At 36.3% G+C, this 23,095-nt stretch overlaps 2 protein-coding genes across 2 annotated transcripts; both read left to right on the top strand.

The window, feature by feature from the left end:
• The first annotated feature begins 2,535 nt into the window (after positions 1-2,535).
• On the top strand, positions 2,536-8,756 carry LOC135685280 (uncharacterized). The gene is made up of 3 exons (XM_065201168.2): positions 2,536-2,908; positions 5,510-6,784; positions 7,232-8,756. Exons 1-3 carry the CDS (start codon positions 2,714-2,716, stop codon positions 7,865-7,867), a joined length of 2,106 nt encoding a protein of 701 aa, XP_065057240.2. The 5' UTR covers positions 2,536-2,713; the 3' UTR covers positions 7,868-8,756.
• Positions 8,757-9,943: 1,187 nt separating this feature from the next.
• On the top strand, positions 9,944-21,293 carry LOC135685281 (uncharacterized). The gene is made up of 6 exons (XM_065201169.2): positions 9,944-11,354; positions 13,932-14,056; positions 16,578-16,760; positions 17,756-17,909; positions 18,441-18,479; positions 19,590-21,293. The coding sequence occupies exons 1-5, from the start codon at positions 10,055-10,057 to the stop codon at positions 18,467-18,469; spliced, it is 1,791 nt and encodes a 596-aa protein (XP_065057241.2). The 5' UTR covers positions 9,944-10,054; the 3' UTR covers positions 18,470-18,479; positions 19,590-21,293.
• The last annotated feature ends 1,802 nt before the right edge of the window (positions 21,294-23,095 follow it).

Below are 23,095 nucleotides of genomic sequence, written 5' to 3'. Positions count from 1 at the left end.
CCACTTATATTTAGAGCACTACAACGTTTTAACTTTGCAAGTTGTAAAACTGAAACTTTTTTCTGGCGTTAGTTGACGTGCTGAATAAAATGAGATGTAAGCTTTAAAAATTCAACAAAACCCATATTTGGACTACGGTATTTGTACCCAGTCCTATATTGGGTCTTGCACTATAACGTTCCATGGAAACAAACACCTTTAAATGTAAAAAAACCCACATATGTCAACTTTGTATTGTTATATCATGTTTTTTCAAGTTTCATCAAAATATCTCTTGTAGTTGTTTTTTCGTCAGTCTTACTTTCTAAAAGTAGTTTTTAGCATTTTCTGAGTACTGCCTCTTTAAGGGCATTGGAGAATTTCCTTGCGGAATTACGGTAATATGAAAATTTCCTTCCGGAACATTGTTAGTAGGAAAATTTTCTTGCAGGATAATTGTAATAAGAAAATTTTCTTGCAGGATTGCAGTAATATGAAAATTTCCTTGCGGAATTACGGTAATATGAAAATTTCCTTGCGGAATTACGGTAATATGAAAATTTCCTTCCGGAACATTGGTAGTAGGAAAATTTTCTTGCAGGATAATTGTAATAAGAAAATTTTTCTGCAGGATTGCAGTAATATGAAAATTTTCTTGCAGGATAATTGTAATAAGAAAATTTTCTTGCAGGATTGCGGTAATATGAAAATTTTCTTGCGGAATTACGGTAATATGAAAATTTCCTTCCGGAACATTGTTAGTAGGAAAATTTTCTTGCAGGATAATTGTAATAAGAAAATTTTCTTGCAGGATTGCAGTAATATGAAAATTTTCTTGCGGAATTACGGTAATATGAAAATTTCCTTCCGGAACATTGGTAGTAGGAAAATTTTCTTGCAGGATAATTGTAATAAGAAAATTTTTCTGCAGGATTGCAGTAATATGAAAATTTTCTTGCGGAATTACGGTAATATGAAAATTTTTTTGCGGAATTACGGTAATATGAACATTTTCTTGCGGAATTACGGTAATAGGAAAATTTTTTTGCAGGATAATGGTATTGTGAAAATTTTATTGCAGGGTCATGGCAAAAGGAAAAATTTTTTGCGGAATTACGGTAATATGACAATTTTCTTGCGGAATTACGGTAATAGGAAAATTTTCTTGCAGGATAATGGTATTGTGAAAATTTTATTGCAGGATTATAGTAATATGAAAATTTTCTTGCGGAATTACGGTAATATGAAAATTTTCTTGCAGGATTATACTAATATGAAAATTTTCTTGCAGGATTATACTAATATGAAAATGTTCTTGCAGGATTATAGTAATATGAAAATTTTCTTGCGGAATTACGGTAATAGGAAAATTTTCTTGCAGGATTATAATAATATGAAAATTTTCTTGCGGAATTACGGTAATATGAAAATTTGCTTGCATGATTATAGTAATATGAAAATTTTCTTGCAGGATTATACTAATATGAAAATTTTCTTGCAGGATTATAGTAATATGAAAATTTTCTTGCGGAATTACGGTAATAGGAAAATTTTCTTGCAGGATTATAATAATATGAAAATTTTCTTGCGGAATTACGGTAATATGAAAATTTGCTTGCATGATTATAGTAATATGAAAATTTTCTTGCGGAATTACGGTAATATGAAAATTTTCTTGCAGGATTATAGTAATATGAAAATTTTCTTGCGGAATTAAGGTAATATGAAAATTTTCTTGCAGGATTATAGTAATATGAAAATTTTCTTGCGGAATTACGGTAATATGAAAATTTTCTTGCAGGATTATGGCAATAGGGAAATTTTCTTGCCGAATTACGGTAATACGAGAATATTCTTTCGGAATTACAGTAAAAGGAAAATTTTCTAACGGAATCACGTTAATAGGAAAATCTCTTGCAGGATTATGGTAATGTAATAAAGCTAACTTTTGCTTGATTTGATATGCGCCGCGCCTAAAGGTATACTTCGTTCTTATAAATTACTAGAATTTGCACGCAGTTACTTCGCATATTACGTTCAAGAATATTCCATTGCGTTCTATTATTACATCATCGTTTATATTTGGTATTATTTTTGCAGTGTAATCATGATATAGCAAAATCTATTGTCAGAGCACACACATATATTTATATAGCCCGTAGAAGGTAGAAATACATGTGAAAATGTCAATTGGTCGTCATTTCTCCGTCTTTCCGTAAAATTTTCTTGCCGAATAACGATATCTGATACCCCGACCCCCTGCCCCCCCTCCAAAGACCCACTTGACAGCTAGCCACTTGTCAGAGAAACTTGATCATTTGAATTTCACCTGAGCATTCCTTTCATGAAAAATATCATGGTTCTTGAAGTGCAAGCAAAATTTTCAAAACAAAAATAAGAATCTAAGGGGAATTAAAAACCTTTTGGCTTGCCTCTCCAAAATTTCAACATTGGAAAACTTTAAGATGCTTGTTACTCAAAATGTGCAATCCTTTAGATCGTTTAGCTCGCATCAAGTACTTTTCTCAAAATCATGAAGCAAGTGATGAAACGTTGAATATTGGGTGCGCATTTGATGGACAAGCACTTCAATGTGACTGTGTAATTTGATCGCTCTCCGTGGCCTTGATGCTTCCACGTTGCATCGAGCATTCTTTCAAATAGATTCTATTGCCGCTCAATTTCTGTGTTAAATCGTCACAAAAGGGGGTGCTCCTTTCACAACCGATTGGTAATGGACGAAAACGGCCTGAAAGGGGACGGAAATTTCCCGGGGCAAAATGCGGAAGAAGCCTCAGTTGGAAAATGCCAAGGTGTTAAAAGTGAGCAAACCAAAATGGCAGATGAGCAATTGGCCGCTGGTGTTCCTGAACCTGAAAGTGATGTAAAGAAAAATCCTGCTGAAGATAAAGAAGATAGTATTTCCCAGGCAAGTAGCTCGGAAAATGAAAACGTCGAGATATGTCTTTTTTTAACTCGGACACGTATACCTATTTAATAGTCTGATGCGATGCTCATATGAGTGGCCTAGTAAAGCAGATCACACATTTCAGTGTAAACAAGGACAAGTTCAAAGATTTTGCTTGTTTTGTGAATGATTGTAAGATACCTAGCCAGTGGCTTTAGTTTGTCTATTTGGTAAGTAACTATAGCACTATATCAAATCTGATTGTCGATCTGCTACTGTGAGTGGAAATATGAAATGTTAGAAGAACCATGATAACTCTGAGATACTTGGTCCTAAGTTAATCTATTTGGAATCTGTCGGTTATTAAAGAAAAACAGATTTGTGGGACAAATATTTTTGACAGCTTTTCATTTGACCAAAGGTATGTTTTGAGACTGGTTCTTCAGATTTTCTAATAGTGTTTTGACTTTTCATTTGCTGTTACTGAAATCTTTAGTTTTGAAGGTGCACATTTGTAAATTTTCAACAGGACTGGTTTTTTTTAATTTCCTACTTTCAAAAATCTAAATTCCAGTAAATCTTAAATCAAGAGGGTTCCAGGAAAGATAATTTCTTCAAGTCCCAATGAAGGAATTTTGTGCCTGTTATTGAGTTCAGTCTGATAAAGAAAAAGAAAAAAATGATTGTCAACTATGCAAATAGAAAGCAGCTAGATTTGAAAATAATCTTCTAAGTACATAGAATAGCAAAGACTGAATGCTGTTTGCAGAATCAACTTTTTTCATTTTAATTTTTTATGCCAAAACTAAACAAATTTATTTTGCATCAAATAAAAAGGCTCAAATTCTTATTTGTCAAGTTGACATGATGAAATAATTTTTCTGCGGCAAGGGCTGGTCTGCGTGAGACACCTGGCAAGGAAAGTGATGGGGTGTGCAGAATACCTTTTTGCACCCAAGACCTGTCCCATAAAAAAGTTGCCAAAAGCATAATTTGTCCCTTTAAAAGAATGTCAAAAATACAGCACAATATATATAACAGATTCCATTATATTTACCACTAGCAATTATAACTGAAACGTGCTCATTCAAAGAAAACTCTAAAAACAGTGTAAGCTGTGCCGGCAATTCATAATACCCTGTCCCATAATTTTGTCAAAAGGATACCCTGTCCTGTGGCACATCCCATCAGGTCAGGCATGTGAGTCCCCCCAGGGAGACTTGTACAGCTACAAGGGATTACAAGGATTGACACACTGTTTTGAAAAAATCTTAGTTTGTACTACCAACCACATTATTTTATCCTCCTTGTGTATAATTCAAACTTTGTTACTTATCAAGACTCGCAAATTAGGTTTTGCTAATATTAGGCTATCACAAAAATTGAGTCTCGGACCATTGTTATTAGGATAAAATTTATTTTCATCTGTGCTTGGGCAAATAACAATTAAATCTCCCAAAAACTCCAGTCCACCATCCTATCTCTCTGAAGATGTTCAAATGCCCTCATTGCCAAAAGGATGAGAGAATTGATTGAAACAAAGAATAAGATTATATGGAGAAATGCATTGTGCTTGTTGTCTTCTAGCTTCATTGATTTTTCATCTTTAATTTAAAGTTTAATACAAGCTGCATGGGAAACTGCATTTTGTAATTTTGAATTTGGCACAATGTATACACAATAACCTGGCAAACAAACAAATCACAATTGTATTATTGACAGAGAATGCTTTTGCATTACCCATGCTGTGTTACCATCTTACCAAAGCGTCTGATAAAGAAGTTTAAAATTTCCATATTATAGTTTGTTTTGGTTCTCAATAGTTTCAGCTCTCAATGAAAATCCCAATTTAATGCTGCCTGCTTTTATCATTTTCTACATCATGATCAATTTTTTTTTAAATTTGTTTATGAAGAAAACTGATAAAGTCTGTGATATCATTTATTTAAAAATTCCCAAGAATAGTTTTAAAAGTTTTTTAAGTCATGCCTTCACATTTAAAGTCAATGTAAACAATGAGACTGGTCTTGAGATAGGGCTCTGTCAATATTGAGCTTTTGTTGTCATTTACACAGAACAGGACCCTTTTCAGTCGACTGTTTGTTTAATAATGTTGTTAGTTACCGTATCTTGGTTAGATTTTAGACTTAACCTTACTCACGAGTGCTACAGCAGAATGAGGATATACGTAACAGAACGGGAATTAAGTACTAACAAAACACATGGGGGTACCCTACAATGTTTGTTTTCTGTTTTCTTCAATGGAAATGGATAGCTTTTATACCAAATTGACTTTGACCATACATTTTTGTCTGATATATCAATTATTGGACTTATGCAAGTATATCAGATGATGTGAGATTAACTGTATAACTCTGAAATTGATCAATTGAACAGGAACTTATAACCTACTGATTTTTAAGAGGTTTATTTAAGATGTTGAAAACCATTCAGAATCAAAGACCATCATAAGCCAATCATAGACCAAAGGGCCCAAATAAGCATTTGTCTATACCGGTGACTGGTGCACATTTCTAATATTAAGGATATTTACCACTAGTTTTGTTTATTCTTCTCAAAATGATCTTGAGGATTTAAAGTTCCTACAAATTTTCTTCGTAGTCGAGCCAAGAAAAGGATTTGAAAAGTACTGAAACTGAAATTACTCTGTCGAACAATGCAAATGAAGATGTTGACGCAACTAGCGCAAATGCAGATTTGGATACCAAAGATCAAACAGATGCAGCAGCAGGAGACCAAGTGGAGAAGGTAGAAAATGCTCAATGCAAGGAAGACAGTGTTGAAACACCAGCTAGAGAAATTGCCACGGAAGAACCATTGGCTAGTAAACCCGAGGAAGCTTGTGAAAGTACCAAAGATGAAGCTCCTCTAGTCAAGACAAAAGAAACCCCTACCGATACCCAAGATGAAGCCCCAAAAGTTACCCCAGAGGAAACTCCTGCTAGTTCGCAAGCTGAGGCCCCTGCAGTTACCTCAGAAGAAACCTCTATGGGTTCAAAAGATGAAGCTCCTTCGGTTATCAAAGATGAAGCTGAACCCCCTAAAGTTATCCAAGAAGGAACCCCTGCTAGTTCGCAAAGTGAAGTCCCTGCCGTTTCCCAAGAAGAAACTCCTGCCAGTACTCAAGATGCAGCCCCGTCAGATAGGCCAGAAGAAACCACTGCTGATAATCAAGATGAATCGTCTGTAGTTCCCCCAGAACAAGCGCCCACAGAGACTCAAAAAGATATCCCTGTCAGTACTGAAGCTGAATCTCCTACAGTTACCCCAGAAGAACCCCCTTCCAGTACTCAAGGAAAAGCCCCTGCAGTTGCCTCAGAAGAAGCCCCTGCAGCTGCCCTAGAAAATACTCCTGCAGTAGCCCCAGAAGAAACCCCTGCAGTTGCCCCAGAAAAAGGCCTTTCAGTTGCCTCAGAAGAAACCCCTGCAGTTGCCTCAGAAGAAGCCCCTGCAGTTGCCTCAGAAGAAGCCCCTGCAGTTGCCTCAGAAGAAGCCCCTGCAGCTGCCCTAGAAAATACTCCTGCAGTAGCCCCAGAAGAAACCCTTGCAGTTGCTTCAGAAGAAACCCCTGCAGTTGCCTCAGAAGAAGCCCCTGCAGCTGCCCCAGAAGAAGCCCCTGCAGCTGTCCCAGAAGAAGCTCCTGCAGCTGCCCCAGAAGAAGCCCCTGCAGCTGCCCCAGAAGAAGCCCCTGCAGTTGCCCCAGAAGAAGCCCCTGCAAGCTCCCTGCAAGATGGAACTGCTCCAGTTACTCCAGAAGAAGCATTGCAGCCAGAGGAAAGTAAACAAGCACAGCCTGCAGCTAAGCCTGCACCACCAAAAGTTCTTCCGAAGCCAAAAATTGAAGTCCCTGAAATAAAAATTGACTTATTTGTCAAGGTATATTTGTTCGTCTATTTATATCCTGTGGTTCTCGTTGATATTAAAAGTGTTGTTTTCAAATCACATTTCCCATGATTTCGAATATGTAAGTAAGCAAAAATACATAGAGTTTAAGATCACAATCTTTTAAATACGCGTTACAGTCAACCTCTTATATCCAAACCTATAAAACTCTGTCTGACCTTGCTGATCTATAGTGCTCTGTTGCTGTGATTTGAATCTCACTTAAGCGCTTCATGTCTGGATTTACTGCTCTTTTTGTTGGCGACCGTTTTAGTATCGTAGTCAAAGATGTCAAAATTTCATTTATTATCACAAAGACATAGATAAGTACTAAAACAGTTATGTTTTGAGAAATTTGAATTCCGTTTATTAATTTTTTTGTTCATATCTTTGCTTGATAACAATGATGCCCCAGTTTGATGCAATCTTTTTTCAACATAGGCTCATGCAAGATTTCCAAACAAGCTCGGTGATTGTCCTTTTTGTCATCGCATAATGATGATTTTAAAGCTAAAGAAAATCGGAGGTACTGTTTGCCCTGTGAATCTCAGCATTAAATCTAAAGAGTTCGAGGATTTTTGTGCAAGGAATGGCCTTCCAATGAAAGTTCCAATAATTCAGCATGGGGAGAATGTAATCGCCGATTCAAATGCAATTGCAGATTACTTGGATAAAATAAAGCCGAAGCCCAACCTAGTCAATAAAAGTAAGGCAACCAACGCTGCTGGTGACAAAGTATTTCTAAAGTTCTCCGCTTTTATCAAGAATAAAATCAAGGCGAACGACGAAAAATTGCAGCAAGGCTTGACTGATGAATTAGGTCGCCTCGACAACTTCTTATCTTTTTCACCTGGTATGTTTCTTGATGGTGATGACATACAGCACCCAGATTGCGTCTTGCTTCCTAAGCTGCACCATGTTCGAGTTGCTGCTAAATATTACAAGAAGTATGAAATCCCAGAGGCCTTCAAGCATGTGCATGCGTATTTAGCCGCTGCCGATGTTCATCCTGCTTTTGCATCAACAGTGCCTCCTGATGATGCTGTTATCGAAGGCTGGAGAAAGCATGTCACGTGATTCTTTATTCTCCTTTTTCAACTTCCTAACTGCTGATTTTTTTGCGATGAATGTATGCTGCTCTCTAATATACCGTGCTATGATTTTATGTTCAGGGTTACAACATTCGTGATCCGGATGTTTGACATCCCGATGCATGACATACAATAGCCTATCAATCATTTTGTGTCCTGAAGCCGGGAGGTCGCTTTACCCGGTTATGATGAGAAATACAGCTTCCATTATTTACAAACTCAAGTGAAAATAAATAAAATACAATTTCAACAATACTGTTTGATAATTTTTGGCATATCAGTTCTGGATTTTTTGAGTTCTTAACTTCTCTAATGGTGGCCAAGTTTCTTGAGTTTTAAGATATTTGAAAACTGAGAAAAGTATCCTCGATGAATCTGCCATGTTTTTTTTAACCCCAGCAAGGTTTTCTCGGTAAATTCTCCTTCTTGTTACGTATCTTGCAACTAGCAAATGCTTATTACGCACATAAAGCATTATTTGTCGTTTCAGGATAGATTTATGCAACTTCCAATTTCAAAATCATCGCTCTGAACATTTTTTTATCCCAGTTTCTGCCGCCGTCGTACATTGCATGCAAAATCCAGTGATGAACGTCTTTTTGAAGTACAAAATCATATTTTAACTGCAGTTGTTCAGCTATCAGTTAATTTTAGAATATAAGGTTCTTAGTAGATTTGGCCTGCTTATCACATACATATATCTATTTCCTTACCGCTGCGATTGCTATAAAGATGGGTACTTTTATAAAATTGGTGTTGATTTTGTATATTCATATTGAATGTAATTAGCAGAAAAATCTTTCTAAATTAGTACGAATTGATTGGTTAAAGATTAGTATGCAATAAAGAATTATGGGTTTTGAAGGGTAAAATTACATTGTCATTTTTCTTTCGTTGAAAAATTTTCACGTAAATTTTTTGTTTCCAGTCTCGATTGTATCGCTTCAAAATTTGATTGACACTGAACAACGAAATATTTTCACAATTCGATTGGCACTACTTCGTGTTTTTCTTTTTTTTTGTTAAAACCGAATCACTTAACATAACTACATCTTCAACGTATTACCACTGGTTTCATCTTCAACGTTTCCAAAGAATCATATTATTGTGCTTGTCGTCACTGTCATTTTGATACTGCTATCGAAATACTTGTCTCTAAATTTACTGCTATTAGATCAATTAGCGTTTTGATTCCGTCTTGTTTCCCTTCTATGTTTAAATCGACACCTACAAGCACTGCCAAAATTACTTTGATCACCTAACAGTGGACTTTTGGCAGTGATTGTAGGACGATTTTCAGCTTTCTATTTAGATGGTATATTCTAGGTTCCTCGATGCTCGATGAAAGGGACATCGTTTTGAAAAAATCATGGAAGGCAGTAATAGATGAAGAAGAGAGAGATAATGACTCAATATAGTGGACCTGTAGTTATAGATTTTTGGTGATCTGTTATTCGATTCGTCTTTATACAGCAAAGCTGAGCACTGTTGAAATGAAATGCTTAGGGCACTCTTTGATGTAAAAAGTCACCAAGCTTGCTCTTGATTAAAAAAAAATTTATCTACATCTGTATCTATCCTTAGTGATTTATCTGTTTATCTATAGTTTCCAGGAACCCAGCGGGATATTTCACACAATTTGTCTGTTATTAGTTACTATTGTTAGCAACTTGAAAAATTGCGCATAATCTTTATAAGATGATACATTTACTTTTACAGAAACCAATGACGGATTTACCGGGGCTGTACGGAGTGTGACACCCCCCCCCCCCCCAATATTTCTGTGTTCTTCGGCAAGTTTTGCTTCAATTCGGTAAAAACAGTTTTGTTAGTCAGTAGTAATCAAATAGCGCCAAGATTATACTTTATTAATCTTCTTGTCTTCGTTACTTTAATGTTTTAATCTTAAGAATGGATGCTTCCATCATTTTCCAGTGACCTTAAGTGTTGGGCACTAAAATTCAATTATTATCCAACACCCCTCCCCTCCCCCTCCTTGCTTCGTGTTCGGGAAAGTTTACTATCAATTCAGTTCAATCGACATTTCCAGCAAATGAAGTACTTCATGTTTCTTTGTTCCAATCTTTGTTTAGGTGATAGTTCAAGTCGATTTTCTGTTCCAAACGTACCAAATGGCAGTCAGGTGATAAGCTAGAGAATTTATCGCAATTATATGATGTATTATCGTATCTTGGTGATGATTTTGGTTTACTGTAGTTACAATGGCGCTGTTTGCAAAGATGTAGGAAATGAGCACAGAGATGAAGGTTTAATTGTCCACCTAAGTAGGACTCAGTCAGGGGTCCTGAAATTGGCAGTGGACCAGACTTCCAAGGAATTCTCCCTGAAAACATCGTATGGATCGATTTTAGCGAAAAGTTTATCGGATGTTAACTTCGCTTCAAAAAATATATTCGAGTCACTCGTTCAAGCTGATGGCCCATCAAAGACCGGTGAATGGCCTAGCTCTCCTGCTTCTTCTGCTTCATCAGAGACGAAATTTTCTCTGCATTCAAACTTAGTTAAAACTATTACCAAACCGAGCAGCATTGTCAGTGAAAATTTTGCAAGCCATTCTGCTAAATCATCTGGTAGCATATTTCAAGTCAATACTTTTGAAAGTCGGTCGACAGTAAGTCAAAATAAGAGAACTTTGAACTTGGAAAATTTGCCATCAGTTAAACCGAGTCAATCCTCAGCAGTTACTCTTTACTCGTCATTATTTACTAGAAGGAATCTCACAATGAGTAATGGGAGCAGCTCAAATATGCTTTCAACCAGCATGTTACCACTTCAGACTCAAAGCAGTGTACATAATATGGCAAACACGAGCACTTTTGCTACAAGTTCCACCTCTCCATTAACATCTCTTTCAGGAACTGTTCAAAGCACTTTTGTTTCCCTTTCACCTGTTAGTTCCGCATACAACCCTTCAAGCATGTACATGTCACCTGTTCCATCAAGAAACTGCTCTACCTATACAGTTTGTTCTTGGGACACGATGGTTACAGCTGCAGTTGGGTCATCATTTTTGCCAACACCTTTGTCATCAACTGCAATGACACAATCACTAACTATATCTCCTGATCTAAATTCAACATCAGTGGCAATTACCACCTTTATTTCAGTGATACCCTCATCTGCATGGGCACCAATTGTTACCCCATCTTATTCTGTAGTTAGCAATCAAAGTGATATTCAACCCATTGCGAAAAAAGGCTGTGATGTTGTCTTAGATGGACTCGCAACAGTCATGGGAAAGATGACATCTTGCATCATAAGCAGTTTAAGGCCTTTACAGATTTGTGAAAAATGTACACATTTACATTCAGATTTGAAAAGGTATCAACTTTTGATATCAAAAGCTGATGGCTGCAATCAAAAGCTCATTATGGAATACAATGCCCAGTATCAGGCTATTCCAAAAATATTCAAAATTCAATATGACATGTGGCGAAACTTTGAATGTGAAAGTAAGTTTTTTTGAATTGCTGATGACCTGGTCTTGTTATACTGTTGCATAACTTTACGAAATGATATTGTTTGGTGAAGTATTTCCTCATGCAAATATTGATATCAGGTCTTTATATGAGTGGCATGTTATGAAATTGGATCATGACTTCACAAACATACCTTGATTATAGATGTTTGCAAATTTAATTAAAGCTTGGCTATTGAGCAGTCTCACACAAAACAATATTCTGAGTGATCTTTTTAATAGTTTACCCCCAAAGAAAACATGTCACAACATTGTGTTGCCATTGCCTCTCAGCATTTAGCTGACTGACTTTTTCATTAGATCATATATATTTAGAATCAGTGGTGGACACCTGAGGGGCGAGAAGGGCTGTCACCCCAAATATTTTGGAGGACAATGATCTTTTGTTCTGAAACAATGGGAAAATGTGACATCATCTTATCACAACAACACGCTTGCCCCCTCCCCCAATATTTGACCAAATGTCTGTCCCTGTTTAGAATTTTAGGACACTACAAATGTGTATAATTGATTAATGTTATTAGTATATCTAACAATGAGAGGCATCAATGGTGAGAACACAATTGACAGGCATTAATAAACAGTAACTGCAGCCTTTTGGTTTGGTTTGATATTTCTTGATTGTTTCACAGGATTTGTCCTTTGTTCAACAACTTATTTGGAAGTCTGATGGGCAATTTTCAGTATTTGTTTTGTTTTATAGTGTTTCAATTAAACCTGATCCTTGTGTATGGCATTATGAACCTTGATGTTTTATTCATGCAAATGAAGTATTAACTGCAAACATTGACTCCATAACTAAAACACTCAAGTTCACTAAGAATACCACAGAATTCAGAGAATAAGAATACAACTTTTATGCACCTAGTTATTGTGTCATGCAGTAACCACATGAGCCGCTCTTTTTGTATTTGTTGTCCTGACCAATTAATGATTCAAGATTAACCAAAAGCTAAATTTGCTGATTGATTAAGGCATTTTTCAGAAAAATAAATCACACCTCTAATAAACTCCATAAATTTGCCAATTAAGGTAAATTAATGTGATTTAGATAACCAACACTTTAGAGCATGTGTTGAACATTATTTTTCAGAACAATTCAGCAGTTTCACTTGTTACAACTGGTTCTCTGTATAATTTTGCTGTTTGTCAGATATTTAAGGAAGTTTTTTGGTTTTTCATTTATCCATCCCTCATATAATGAAGCATTCTTCCCAGCATGGCTGGATAAATTAAGATGAATGGAAGGCAGCATGGAGCACGGAGGGCAATCTACTTCTGTAATAGGCCATTTATAAAATAATTCCCAGCTTCTGCTAATTCTTTCCTATTTGTCACTTTATTTTGAACCTTTGTAGGCAACTTAAAAATGGGCTAGCTTCTGGAAAAAAATTTTTATAAGAAATGTCATCATGAATAATGCACTACGGATCTCTCTGACAATTACAAAAGGCTGTTGGGTCATTCCATTTCAAAATGGGACAAATTTCTTCATTTTGTTACCCAAACTCTCAGAATTTGCTAATTTTTTGTGGAGAAGTGGATAATCATGAGATAAACACACATACAAAATTTTACTTCAATATCTTTTATTGTTCTAAAAAAATAGAGCAATTTGAATTTTTGCTGAATCTCAGCATTTTTTCCAATGTCCGCCATTTTGACTTTAACCCAGAGGTTAAATATACTAAATAAATGCCTTTAATTAGCATCTTAATGTCAAAATAATGTTTATGACTGATTTATGTATCAGGATTTCAAAAAAAGTTATAAAAAGTTTGTGAGACACACCCACAGTCTGTAATGGGCTAAGGGTGTGGGCTAAGGGTGTGGCATGTATGCTGAAAGGTTGTAAGGGGATTGAGGGCTGTAAAACATAAACTGATAGGGAGCTGAGGTCTGTTTTCTGTAAAATCTCTAAGTCTAGTAGATATTTTAGAATAGTTATATCAAGTTGCCTTTCATGGTTAACTTGTTAACTTGCTGCAACTAGATTCAGTTGCATATCAGAATAATCATATTATGTGGTTACGTTTTTTTGAATGAAACCTCTCCTTCACTTATCTCTAAAACGGAAACAAAACATGGCTGAGCTGGATGCAGCAAACAAGTGACCCTGATAGAGAATCCTGATCTCCGTCAACACCAACAGGCCAGATTCCTGATTTCCCTATAACGCCATTGTGTTACATTCCTGATTTCCCTAAAACACCAACATGGTAGACTCCTGATTTCCCTTTGTGTATTGTACAGCTTTTCCATGAAATATTTCTAAGGGTCAATTCATAAGTTCAGCTCAGTTGTGATCCCAGCTGTTTCAGTTGCCATTCATTTCCTTTATTAACATTTTCTTATAACTGAAAGAGTAGTGGTATTCAGCTTAAAATTCGTTTGAATGCAAAATTAGCTGTTTGGAAGGGGAAATTTTTTGCAAAGGACTGCCATCAGAATACTTTCTTTGTGGCAACACATTAATCACTTAATCCAAATAGTAAAAGAAAAATGACATCAAACGAGCAAAAATGTACTGTATCTAAACCTTACTTTTTAGAGTGCTATAAAGAGAGAACTGACAGTGATCCAAAGGCTCCATGGATACCAAAGGAAGAATTTATTAAGACAAAGAGTTTGGTGAAGGAAATGATGGTTTGCTTTGCCAATTACTCCAATGAAGAGGTAAGAAACAAATTAAAGTTAGATTAAGTATGAAAACTGCAATAATGGAAAGCTTAAAACTAAATGAAGTCAGGTTAAAGAGAGAAAGATGTCACTACTGCCATGTTCAAATGATCTTTTTTTACTTTCTTTGCCCCTAATTAAAATGGCAGCGATAACATTAATACTGCATGTTGACCTTATTTTCATAGTGTCGATGTGGTTGACCTATAGTTGTGTTGATAAAGGTACAAATTTCTATGCACTTTAGAAAAAGGAATTTTTGATTTTGATGGTACTGCTACACTGCTCTGTAGGTTTGATGTAACGGTGTTTTACGGATGACTTCCCCTTTGCAGGTGTAGCCAATTCTGTTTATCTTTAGAATTCCACTTCTACAATAACAATTACATTCCAAAAAACAATTTATTATGACTGGTCTCTATAATGTATTGTGGAATAGCTAATAATTTGTACATCGGTAATGCACCAGACACTAGCTGAGTGTGAGTACTCAGAGGCGGATCCAGACTACAGCAATATATGCAGAAGCATAAGTCAGATTTTAACAACAACAAAATAAAATAGAAACTATCAAAATTTTTAATCAATTGTTTCTTTGGCAAATTCTTCAGCAACGTCCGTCCAAGATCTGCCCCCGTTGACACCAACAACATGCAGAAGACAGCAGGACATATACTTTGCTGACTACCTTTCGGCCTATGCACAGAATAGTCGAGTGGCAATTCTAGGCATTTATCTGGTCCGTATTTTCTGAATCCAGAAACTTGTTTGTTCCTCAAGAGCCAATCACCGCTTGCTCGACCTCTGCAAACGTCTTGTAAGCCAATCAGAGTGTACTTCACCTCTGCAATCTTTGGCGGGAGCATAGGTGAGATTTGATTTAGCAAATCAGAAGCCGAGCTGGCCTCTGCAGCGGTTCAGCCAACCAATAGGAATCAGAGTTGACCTATGCAATTGTTTAGAGTAGACCTATGCAATTGTTTGTTACAGCCAATGAAATTACAATTGACAATCGCTGCTGATGTTACCACTGTGTTTGAAAAGTGGAGGGTCCTGGTTCGAATCCTACCGGAGAAGGTTTTCTCAACACCTTTTTCCTTCGATTGCAGATGAATTAAGTCTTCTCTTTGCGAGTCGTTTCCTTAGAATTCCTTTCTTGAATCCTCTATTCAATATCAGAGATAAAAAATTTATTGAGAAAAGTTTGGGAGTTTCCAAAACAAAAGGGCGTGGCTTTTCTTTCTGACAACCTTTGCATTGCATAGGTCAGAATTCAGGCTGGATCCGCGCCTGGTACTAGTTGCAGTTTTGTGTTATTGGGATATTATTATGAAGCTCCCAATACTGGATATGGTAAACGAAACCTCCTGTGAGTTCAAGGAAAAGTACTCTAGGGAAGCACCAAAGTGTTTTGGAGCATACGGCCCAGCAATGAAGCTCTCGGCTGCAATGGAAATTATCAAATTGAACTAACAAACTTTGTTTCCTGGTATCCACTTCAATCATTTTCAACTCAAAAAATGGACATTGTGACCTAGCAAGGTGGCCAATTCCTCTTTGTTTGGATGTTCTTGGAAAGGGGCAACTTTTGAGCGTTAAAAGTGATGAATAATCACAACGAAAACAACTATATCATATTCCGAAAATCATTAAGATCTTCTATTTTCAATAGAGTTCTCAAGTGATGTCGTCACAAAAACCCTTTTCAGGAATTATAATTTTGTTCCCATAGCCTGAAAGAGCAACGTGAAATATTTCTAAATATGTCGCGAATTGGCAGAGATATGACCGGATGAACACAAGCTCTTGCCCCATCAAACCGCTGTAATTTGGTCTCTCTTCATAATTTTATACTCTTTGGTACCTAAAAGAAGGGGTGTTGAAATATGCGGGGGGCTGGAAAAGTCTTTAAAACATAATAAGCGGGTGGGTGGAATAGCCGGGGGGTTGGAAAATTTCCAGAAACTTAAATAGCCAGGGGGTGGAGAAAGCAATAATTCTTTAAATATAAATTTTCTTATAGAATATCACAGAAACTGTCATAAAACAGAACATTTAATAGATATTTATAATTTATTATATTAAATTTAATGATGTAATATAATAAAATTTAATTTCAAAAATTTAATTTAATAGTTGGAATAAGAATGTTCTGGGTGGAAAAAATCAAAAAATTAATTAGCGGGGGTGGGGGGGACGTCTTTTAAGCACCAAAGAGTAATTTTATATAATCATGTACACGCTTTAAGAAAAGCGAAGTTACTATTTCTCCGCTGTCGAAAACCTGAATGAAATCGCTGACAACATTCGAATGGAATTTTAAAACGGCTTCGGAAAGTATCTTCTGAACCTTTGAGAAAGATTGATAGTACAGCGCATTACGTGGTTCTATCTAAACTAAAGGTGACAAATTCTTAATGGGTAGTTAATTTGATTATTTTATTTGCAGAAACGGTTTGGTGTTTAACTTGGTAAGTAACGTGCGGTGTTACTGTTTAAAAGAAGCCTTTCATTTCAGATTGACCTACCCTTTCCAGTAATGTTAAATGTAACAGAAGAAAGCAATGGAACATCCTGGAAGACGAAAGAAAACCTGTGTAGCAATTGCCGCCATGCTTACAAGAAACTGAAGAAATATATGAAATCAATCCATTTTGAAGGCAGTGCAGAGAAGCGATGGTGTGCTGACATGGTTTATGCAGTGAGTGTCATTCTTTATGCGTAGATGCAGCATAATTCTCTATTTCTTCAAACATTTGAAGTAGCACTCTCTGTAATGGTTTTCTTTTTTTCTGTCAAACCATCCTAGTTGGTACCTAAGGTTATGATCAATGAATTCCTATTTATTTTTATTTGCTGAAAGAAGATCTATTGTGCTATTATGACCTTTTTTGAATTAACTTTTCAAATACCATGTACGTGTGTAGGTAACATATACATCAGTATGTAACGAGGATGGCTCAGTGTTTAGGGTCGCCGACTACAGATCCGAGGGTCCGTGGCTCGAGTCTCTGACATGAACAAACCACGGTCGCCAGCTCTCTGTAATTCCAGGCGCAGCGTCGCGGTGTGTAGTCACATCGAGAGATAGGACCGCTAAGGTGACACTGCTCGAAAAGCACAGCTTCTTAGTGTTCTAGAGCTACCTTCAGCTGCTATGAAGCAAATACAAATTCAAAAGAATACATCCCTGTGAATATTCTTGCGTAATGCGTAGCTAGCACAGCAAATTTTCATTGTCCCTGTTTGCTTGGCAAGCAATTCCTGAAGAAAATGAATGTCTAAGATCCCTAAAAATACGCTGAAGCGGTTTATTTACAGAAAGAATTTCATAATGTAAACTTTTTGAACTAGTATATTCATCCTCACAATATAACCATAATCGTTTTCTGGGAATTTTCGTTTGATCTCATGAAACCTTTTATGTGGGTACGCCTCTGGACAAGATAGAAATCGGAACACTTTCCAATGCTGTTTTTCACACACCTAATTTCTTCCAGGGCAGATTTTTTACACGGTCACCAACTTCTTCATAAAATCTCATTTGTCGTATCCAAGTATCAGAGTTAAGTGGTTAGTAAAAACGTATTTCTTAATATGTTATATATTTTCTTGGCTGATATGAAAACGAGCTTTCATTTAGAAAAAATTATTAGTAATGAACAAGAAATCAATAACGACCAATTGATTTTCTAGTTCAACGAGACCCGACGACTATGGGGAAAATTTTGTCTCTCACCAGATGAAGATCAAGAACCAATCATTGCCCTGACTTGCTTCTTTTGCTTTCTGCCAGTTGTCTTTTATGTTGGCACCAAATTACACTCAGATGTTAAAGAACGTAAAAACGGTAAAGTATGATTTGTTTACAGTTTATCTGGAAATGTACTGTTTTGTGACAGGGTATTTTTCAGTACCACTCGCCTTCATACATCTGCTAAAACCAGGACACACAGACTTTTTTTCTTAAAAACCTGCCAGTATTGATAAATGGTTCATTTAAAGGTATAACGGTACCCTTAGATTTGTACTTTCAGCAGTGACACCACGTATGTTCGATGCTTAGCTGTGTGAAGCAACAATTCTATGCTGCAGCTCTGGGTTCACGCTTTATGCTATAATCAGACAATTGTTGATTAGCAGTAAGCGTACAACTGTCTACACAAATTTTCTACATCAAAATGTGAACAGCTCTGTCTGCATGCCCTCGATCACTGTATATCTGACCTGTAATCAATATAACATATCTTATTTAATTTTAAAGGATCTGAGGCAATTTAATTTATGTCGCTACTCCAGGTAACCAGTTTCTATCATAGATCTTTGGTTTTTCTAGACCACTGTGGTTGTCATTTCAGTGTGTATATGATTCCCTTTTTAGAATCGAGAGTGAATTATGAATCGGACTGAAGTTGAAAAGGTAAGGGTTTCCTTAAGGTACAAGTTGTTATTTTGTTGTAAGGATTTCTTAGTCATCGGATTAAGAATGCTATTATTGTTTGTTTGTTCTGTACCGTTTACCAAGAGATGCCTACCCGAAAAAATAAAGTCTAGGCCCCGAGCTCATAATGTGAAATGGAGTGAAAAGCCCTCGGTTACATCTATCAATATAAAGTATTTTCGCCCTTAAAAGAGGTTATATAATATGGTCCTGGCCAGGAAAGCCAGGCCTGGCAGGCTTTCTTCTCGCCCAGAAACGTATGCAACCAAACAAGCGTCTTACTGTCATTTAGCTTGAATAAATCCCTAACATCCCCCGTTCAATTACCATTGGTTCCCTCGTTTTACTTAAGTAAATTCAAAACTTTGTGATTCAACCAAATGATGTTTTGTTGCTGCTGCTTTGAACCTCCACCTCTATACAACAGACAGCACTTGTCTGGTCTTAACTCAGTTACTTGGAGGCCCAACATTACTATACTAGACAAAAACAAAAAGGGGAAAGAGTGAGTAACTATTATTGATACATGATTATAAACCCCGTGGAATATGTTGGTTTGGCCTACAATCCTTCACAAAACATATTGAGACCAGTGATGAAATCATACAAAATTTATTGGCAACAATTAATAACATTAATATTCGATCCTCTTCCTTCTTCAAGCAAAATTGTAGTGACGTTGTTACTGCACACGATGTTGAAATTCAGGATTTGCGACAACCATCGCCAAGTGTTACTTAACAACATTGTCTTGAGGGGGAAAAGGACAGTGGGAGGGAGGGAGGGAGGGAGAGAGGGAGGGAGAGAGTGAAAGTTGTCTGTTTGTATCTTAAGTTAAAACTGCGAAGAGGTTAGCTTCGGTACTTTTTCTTGGATGGCTCTCTGTATTATACACCAGAAATATTTTGGCGTTGTTTTTAGTTCGAATAAAGAGCTGTCTCAATCCTTTTTTGAACGATTGTAGACTGTATACTGTTTATCCTCTTTGAAACAAAAACTAATCCGCTAAAGTTTTTGTTTTCATCATGGTACTTACTTAACGTTCAATTTGTTTTTTAAGCTAGATTTTAAAACTTTTTTCAATTTTAGAAAATTGCTGGCGATGACGAAACAAAGCTCGTTTCCAACCATGAAATCCATGATCGTCATTAAATGAAACATACATCTTTTGACAGTTTTGGTTCTTGCAGAAAATCGCATAATTTTACATGCCGATTTTATGATATCTCATACCATCGTAGGAGGCGTAAATCAGTACTAAGTTTTATTTCCCATTAAGAAGTTACAGTAAAAACCCGCACATAAGAACGTAAAATTTCGAATTCAGCCTGTTTAGGTTCCTATGCTATGAGGTACATCCCACAATCAGGGTGTAGGTTCTTTACATAGGGTCCAAAAAATGCCAAAAAACAAGAATAGTAGAAGGTTTAGCATTGACGCGTCCTTTAGCCCTTGGGACTGAATTTTCTCATATCCTAGCTCATCCATAGTCAGACAACCAGTTTTTTTCAAAAACCCCGGTGCAAAATTCTTTAACTTCCCTTAGGTCCCGCCATTTTTAAGCAGTCCATTTAGTCATATATAATCTTCCCATCCTAGCTGAAATTTTATCATGCCAGAACTCAAAATTGGCATCATTCTCAAGCCATCTCTCCATTACCTATCCTTTTCGGCCTGCGTCGATGGGTTGCGCTTTGTAAGGATGGTTTGTTTAAGAACCTGGTTGAAATATCAGGCTGACGTGGTTCTTATTTACTGGCATGTTACAAAAAATGTACTTTCAAGCTATAGGTTCTTAATAAATGAAGGTTCTTATGTCTGCTTTTTACTGTACTTAAAAATTAAGCCGATGGTTGTTTTGATTTTAGTATGCAATCAAATTTTAGTCAAAAACTTTGCATCTCAGCTTATTCGTAAATAATTTAATTTGATAAAAACAATTTTTGTGTTTTACGATATTTTCAAGTATTTTTTTGTATTATTGGGTTGCTAGTAACTTAATGTCATTCGAACAACTAACGTAAAACTAATTTTTCTGAGAAGTGTTTTTACAAATACTTGATAAGAAAACAGTTTTGCTTTAAGATACATTTTTACTTGTGCCAAGAATATTGATGCTGTTTGGCCAAGGACATCAATAAAAATTCGTATATAAATGAATATAAATGAAGCTGAAATCGATAAATACTGACGTGTTGGAAATTTTAGTAAATATAGAAGAGAATCAATCAAAATTCGTAGCTTTTTCAGCTTTTTTCGTCAGGATGATCATTTCTCTTTCTCAGTATCTTTATTTTCGAACATTGACATCATTGTTGGTAGCTCATTCAAGCAATAAACCTCCCGAAACAATCACTGTAAGAAACTGCGAGTTCCAATTTGCTCTCATAAACAAATTTACCTTATATATCATCTGATATTCAAAACTACAAGGAGAAAGAGCATCTATGCTGATAGCCGAAGTAATTTTTATTTTCCCTTTGTTTATCTTTGGAAATTATTTTATTTTTAAACTAAAAAATCACTTTTTAAATTCATTTAGTTAGTATGGAAAAAAAGTCGATTCATCATGTTTTTGCTACGATTGCCGCAACTGTAGCTAAGCAACTATTCTTGATTAAACAATACGTCGCATTTTGTATGTGATGCATTCTGTTTGCATAGTTGCAAAGCGTTGGTAAAAACTTCGTTTTTCTGACAATTAATGAAAAACATAGCGAGAAATCAAAATAATTACTTTTAGTTGATCAATTATTGAATAAATTCTTTTATATTTGAGTGACTCTCTATTTTCTTTGCATTTTTTTCTGGGTTTTCTCCTAGCTTTGTTTACTTAACTTTTCGAATTAAAGACAATTTGTTTGCACGAGGAACAAATGCCGATGCCGCACGAGAAAGTCTTAGAAAGGGAGAACTGTGGAGAAATGATGAAGTGGAGAACGTGGGACAAAGCTCTGTATTTTTCGTTGGAGAGAGAGGATTCTGGGATATTTAGCCCCTGGTCAGATGACTCAGCCCTTTGGTTAGGGAATTTTCTTTGTCACTAAGTGGCGTAACGGAGACAACTATGGTCCTTCATAATTTTTCAATGTCGGACCCTCATGTTATTAAGCATTGACAATGTATAACAAAAACAAAAAAAGCCATATCTAAATTGAACCTGTGAAGCTCATTTGCATATTTTAGTGACGACAATAGTGCACAAAACTGAATTGCAATGAAAGGATGCGTACGCTCCCGTTACCTTTTGAAAGCTCCATTCGCACTTTATGTTCTCGAGGTCACAATACAGTAATCCTCGCTTTCAGTCTATCCGCTTAAAGTCACACTACCGGTTACAGTCACGTAAAATTCAGACCCAAATTCGCAAAACTATAAAATATTGTTCCGTTAACAGTCACTACGCTCACTGTTACAAAATTTCAAGCAAATTTTGGTGTCTTTTGTAACAGTGTTTGGTTTGGGTGTCTTTTCGCAACAAAGCTCACTGTGAACAAATTTATGTTGATAATTAAAAAGTGATAAATCGTCGATTTTTTTTGAACGGTCTGCTATATGGTTGAAAATAGACCCTAGTTTTGTATTTAAAAGGTGTAATCAGTGGTGGCGCTTGGGGAGGTATAGGGGGCTACAGCCCCTTCGTCGGAAGCACCTAGCCCTCCCCTCTGCTCCAATCCCTCTATCGGAAGATTTCTGGCGCCACCTCTGGGTGTAGTCTGGGTAATTAGTGGCAATCGGGTTGAACTTTGACACTAAAAAAAGAAAAAATAACCAAACTGAGCGTAACACAAAACTTTCATGGACAAAAAAGTTAGTAAACTGGGCTGTAAAAAAAACGAAGCCGTAAAAAGCCAACGAGATTATCAAGTGTCAAAGTGTTTGAAATAAATATTTGAACAAATATTCATTCTTCTCACTTTCTTGTTCGCTGGCTCCTAGATTTTTTGTACTGTCCGTTAATTGGAAAGAAAAAAGCCAAATTGACTATTTTGTACAAACAATATTGTCCTTAAATCAGAGTGTCCGCTAATTATCTTTCCTCTTTTTAGAAAGTTTTTTATGAGACTTTGACCAGAAAACGATCGGGGAAAAAATTTGTGAGATGTCCGCCTTTTAAGGTGTCCGTTAATTGGAGAGAGTACTGTAGAAGGTAGGAGCGGGAAGCGGAGGCGCTCATCCATTCCCCTCTCCTATCGTCTTTTACTGTGCCCGAATTTATTTGGCTTTTGTACCAAGGATCAAAGACCGAGATACAACTTTTTGCTTGGGGGGGGAGCGACCTCTACTTTCAAGTTAGGGATCTGGAGCACGGGCTAGCCGAGGTTGGCATTACACTGTTTTTTTCTTATTGTTTTTCATGGCTGTGCTTGTTTTTTTCTTTGTTTCAAATAAACATCTAATTAACAAATAATTTGCTTTCTTTTTCATTCTAGTAATATTTTTTCAAAAACGCCAATCAGCTTTTAATTTTACAAGTCTATATTTTTAAAGATATTGGTTAATTTTCCCTGGAAACTTTCGGGAAATAAGTTATGCATCAGTTGCGGATCAGACTACCGCCATTACTAGACAGCGCAGATACTCTTAACAATCTA

This window comes from Rhopilema esculentum, chromosome 15 (assembly GCF_057945365.1).
Source record: "Rhopilema esculentum isolate cy_ngs chromosome 15, ASM5794536v1, whole genome shotgun sequence".
In the NCBI taxonomy this organism is placed as follows: domain Eukaryota; kingdom Metazoa; phylum Cnidaria; class Scyphozoa; order Rhizostomeae; family Rhizostomatidae; genus Rhopilema; species Rhopilema esculentum.
The sequence above is the reverse complement of the archived record's forward strand: the minus strand, read 5'-3'. Positions and strand labels throughout refer to the sequence as shown.

What these genes read in the sequence shown, in the direction of transcription:
- LOC135685280 (XM_065201168.2), top strand. Translation starts at nt 2,714, where the DNA reads ATGGACGAAAACGGCCTGAAAGGGGACGGAAATTTCCCGGGGCAAAAT. An exon ending in AAGAAGATAGTATTTCCCAG is followed by an intron (nt 2,909 to 5,509) that starts GCAAGTAGCTCG and finishes TTTTCTTCGTAG; the next exon opens with TCGAGCCAAGAAAAGGATTT. An exon ending in AAATTGACTTATTTGTCAAG is followed by an intron (nt 6,785 to 7,231) that starts GTATATTTGTTC and finishes TTTTCAACATAG; the next exon opens with GCTCATGCAAGATTTCCAAA.
- LOC135685281 (XM_065201169.2), top strand. Translation starts at nt 10,055, where the DNA reads ATGATGTATTATCGTATCTTGGTGATGATTTTGGTTTACTGTAGTTAC. An exon ending in GCGAAACTTTGAATGTGAAA is followed by an intron (nt 11,355 to 13,931) that starts GTAAGTTTTTTT and finishes CTTACTTTTTAG; the next exon opens with AGTGCTATAAAGAGAGAACT. An exon ending in GTGCTGACATGGTTTATGCA is followed by an intron (nt 16,761 to 17,755) that starts GTGAGTGTCATT and finishes TTGATTTTCTAG; the next exon opens with TTCAACGAGACCCGACGACT.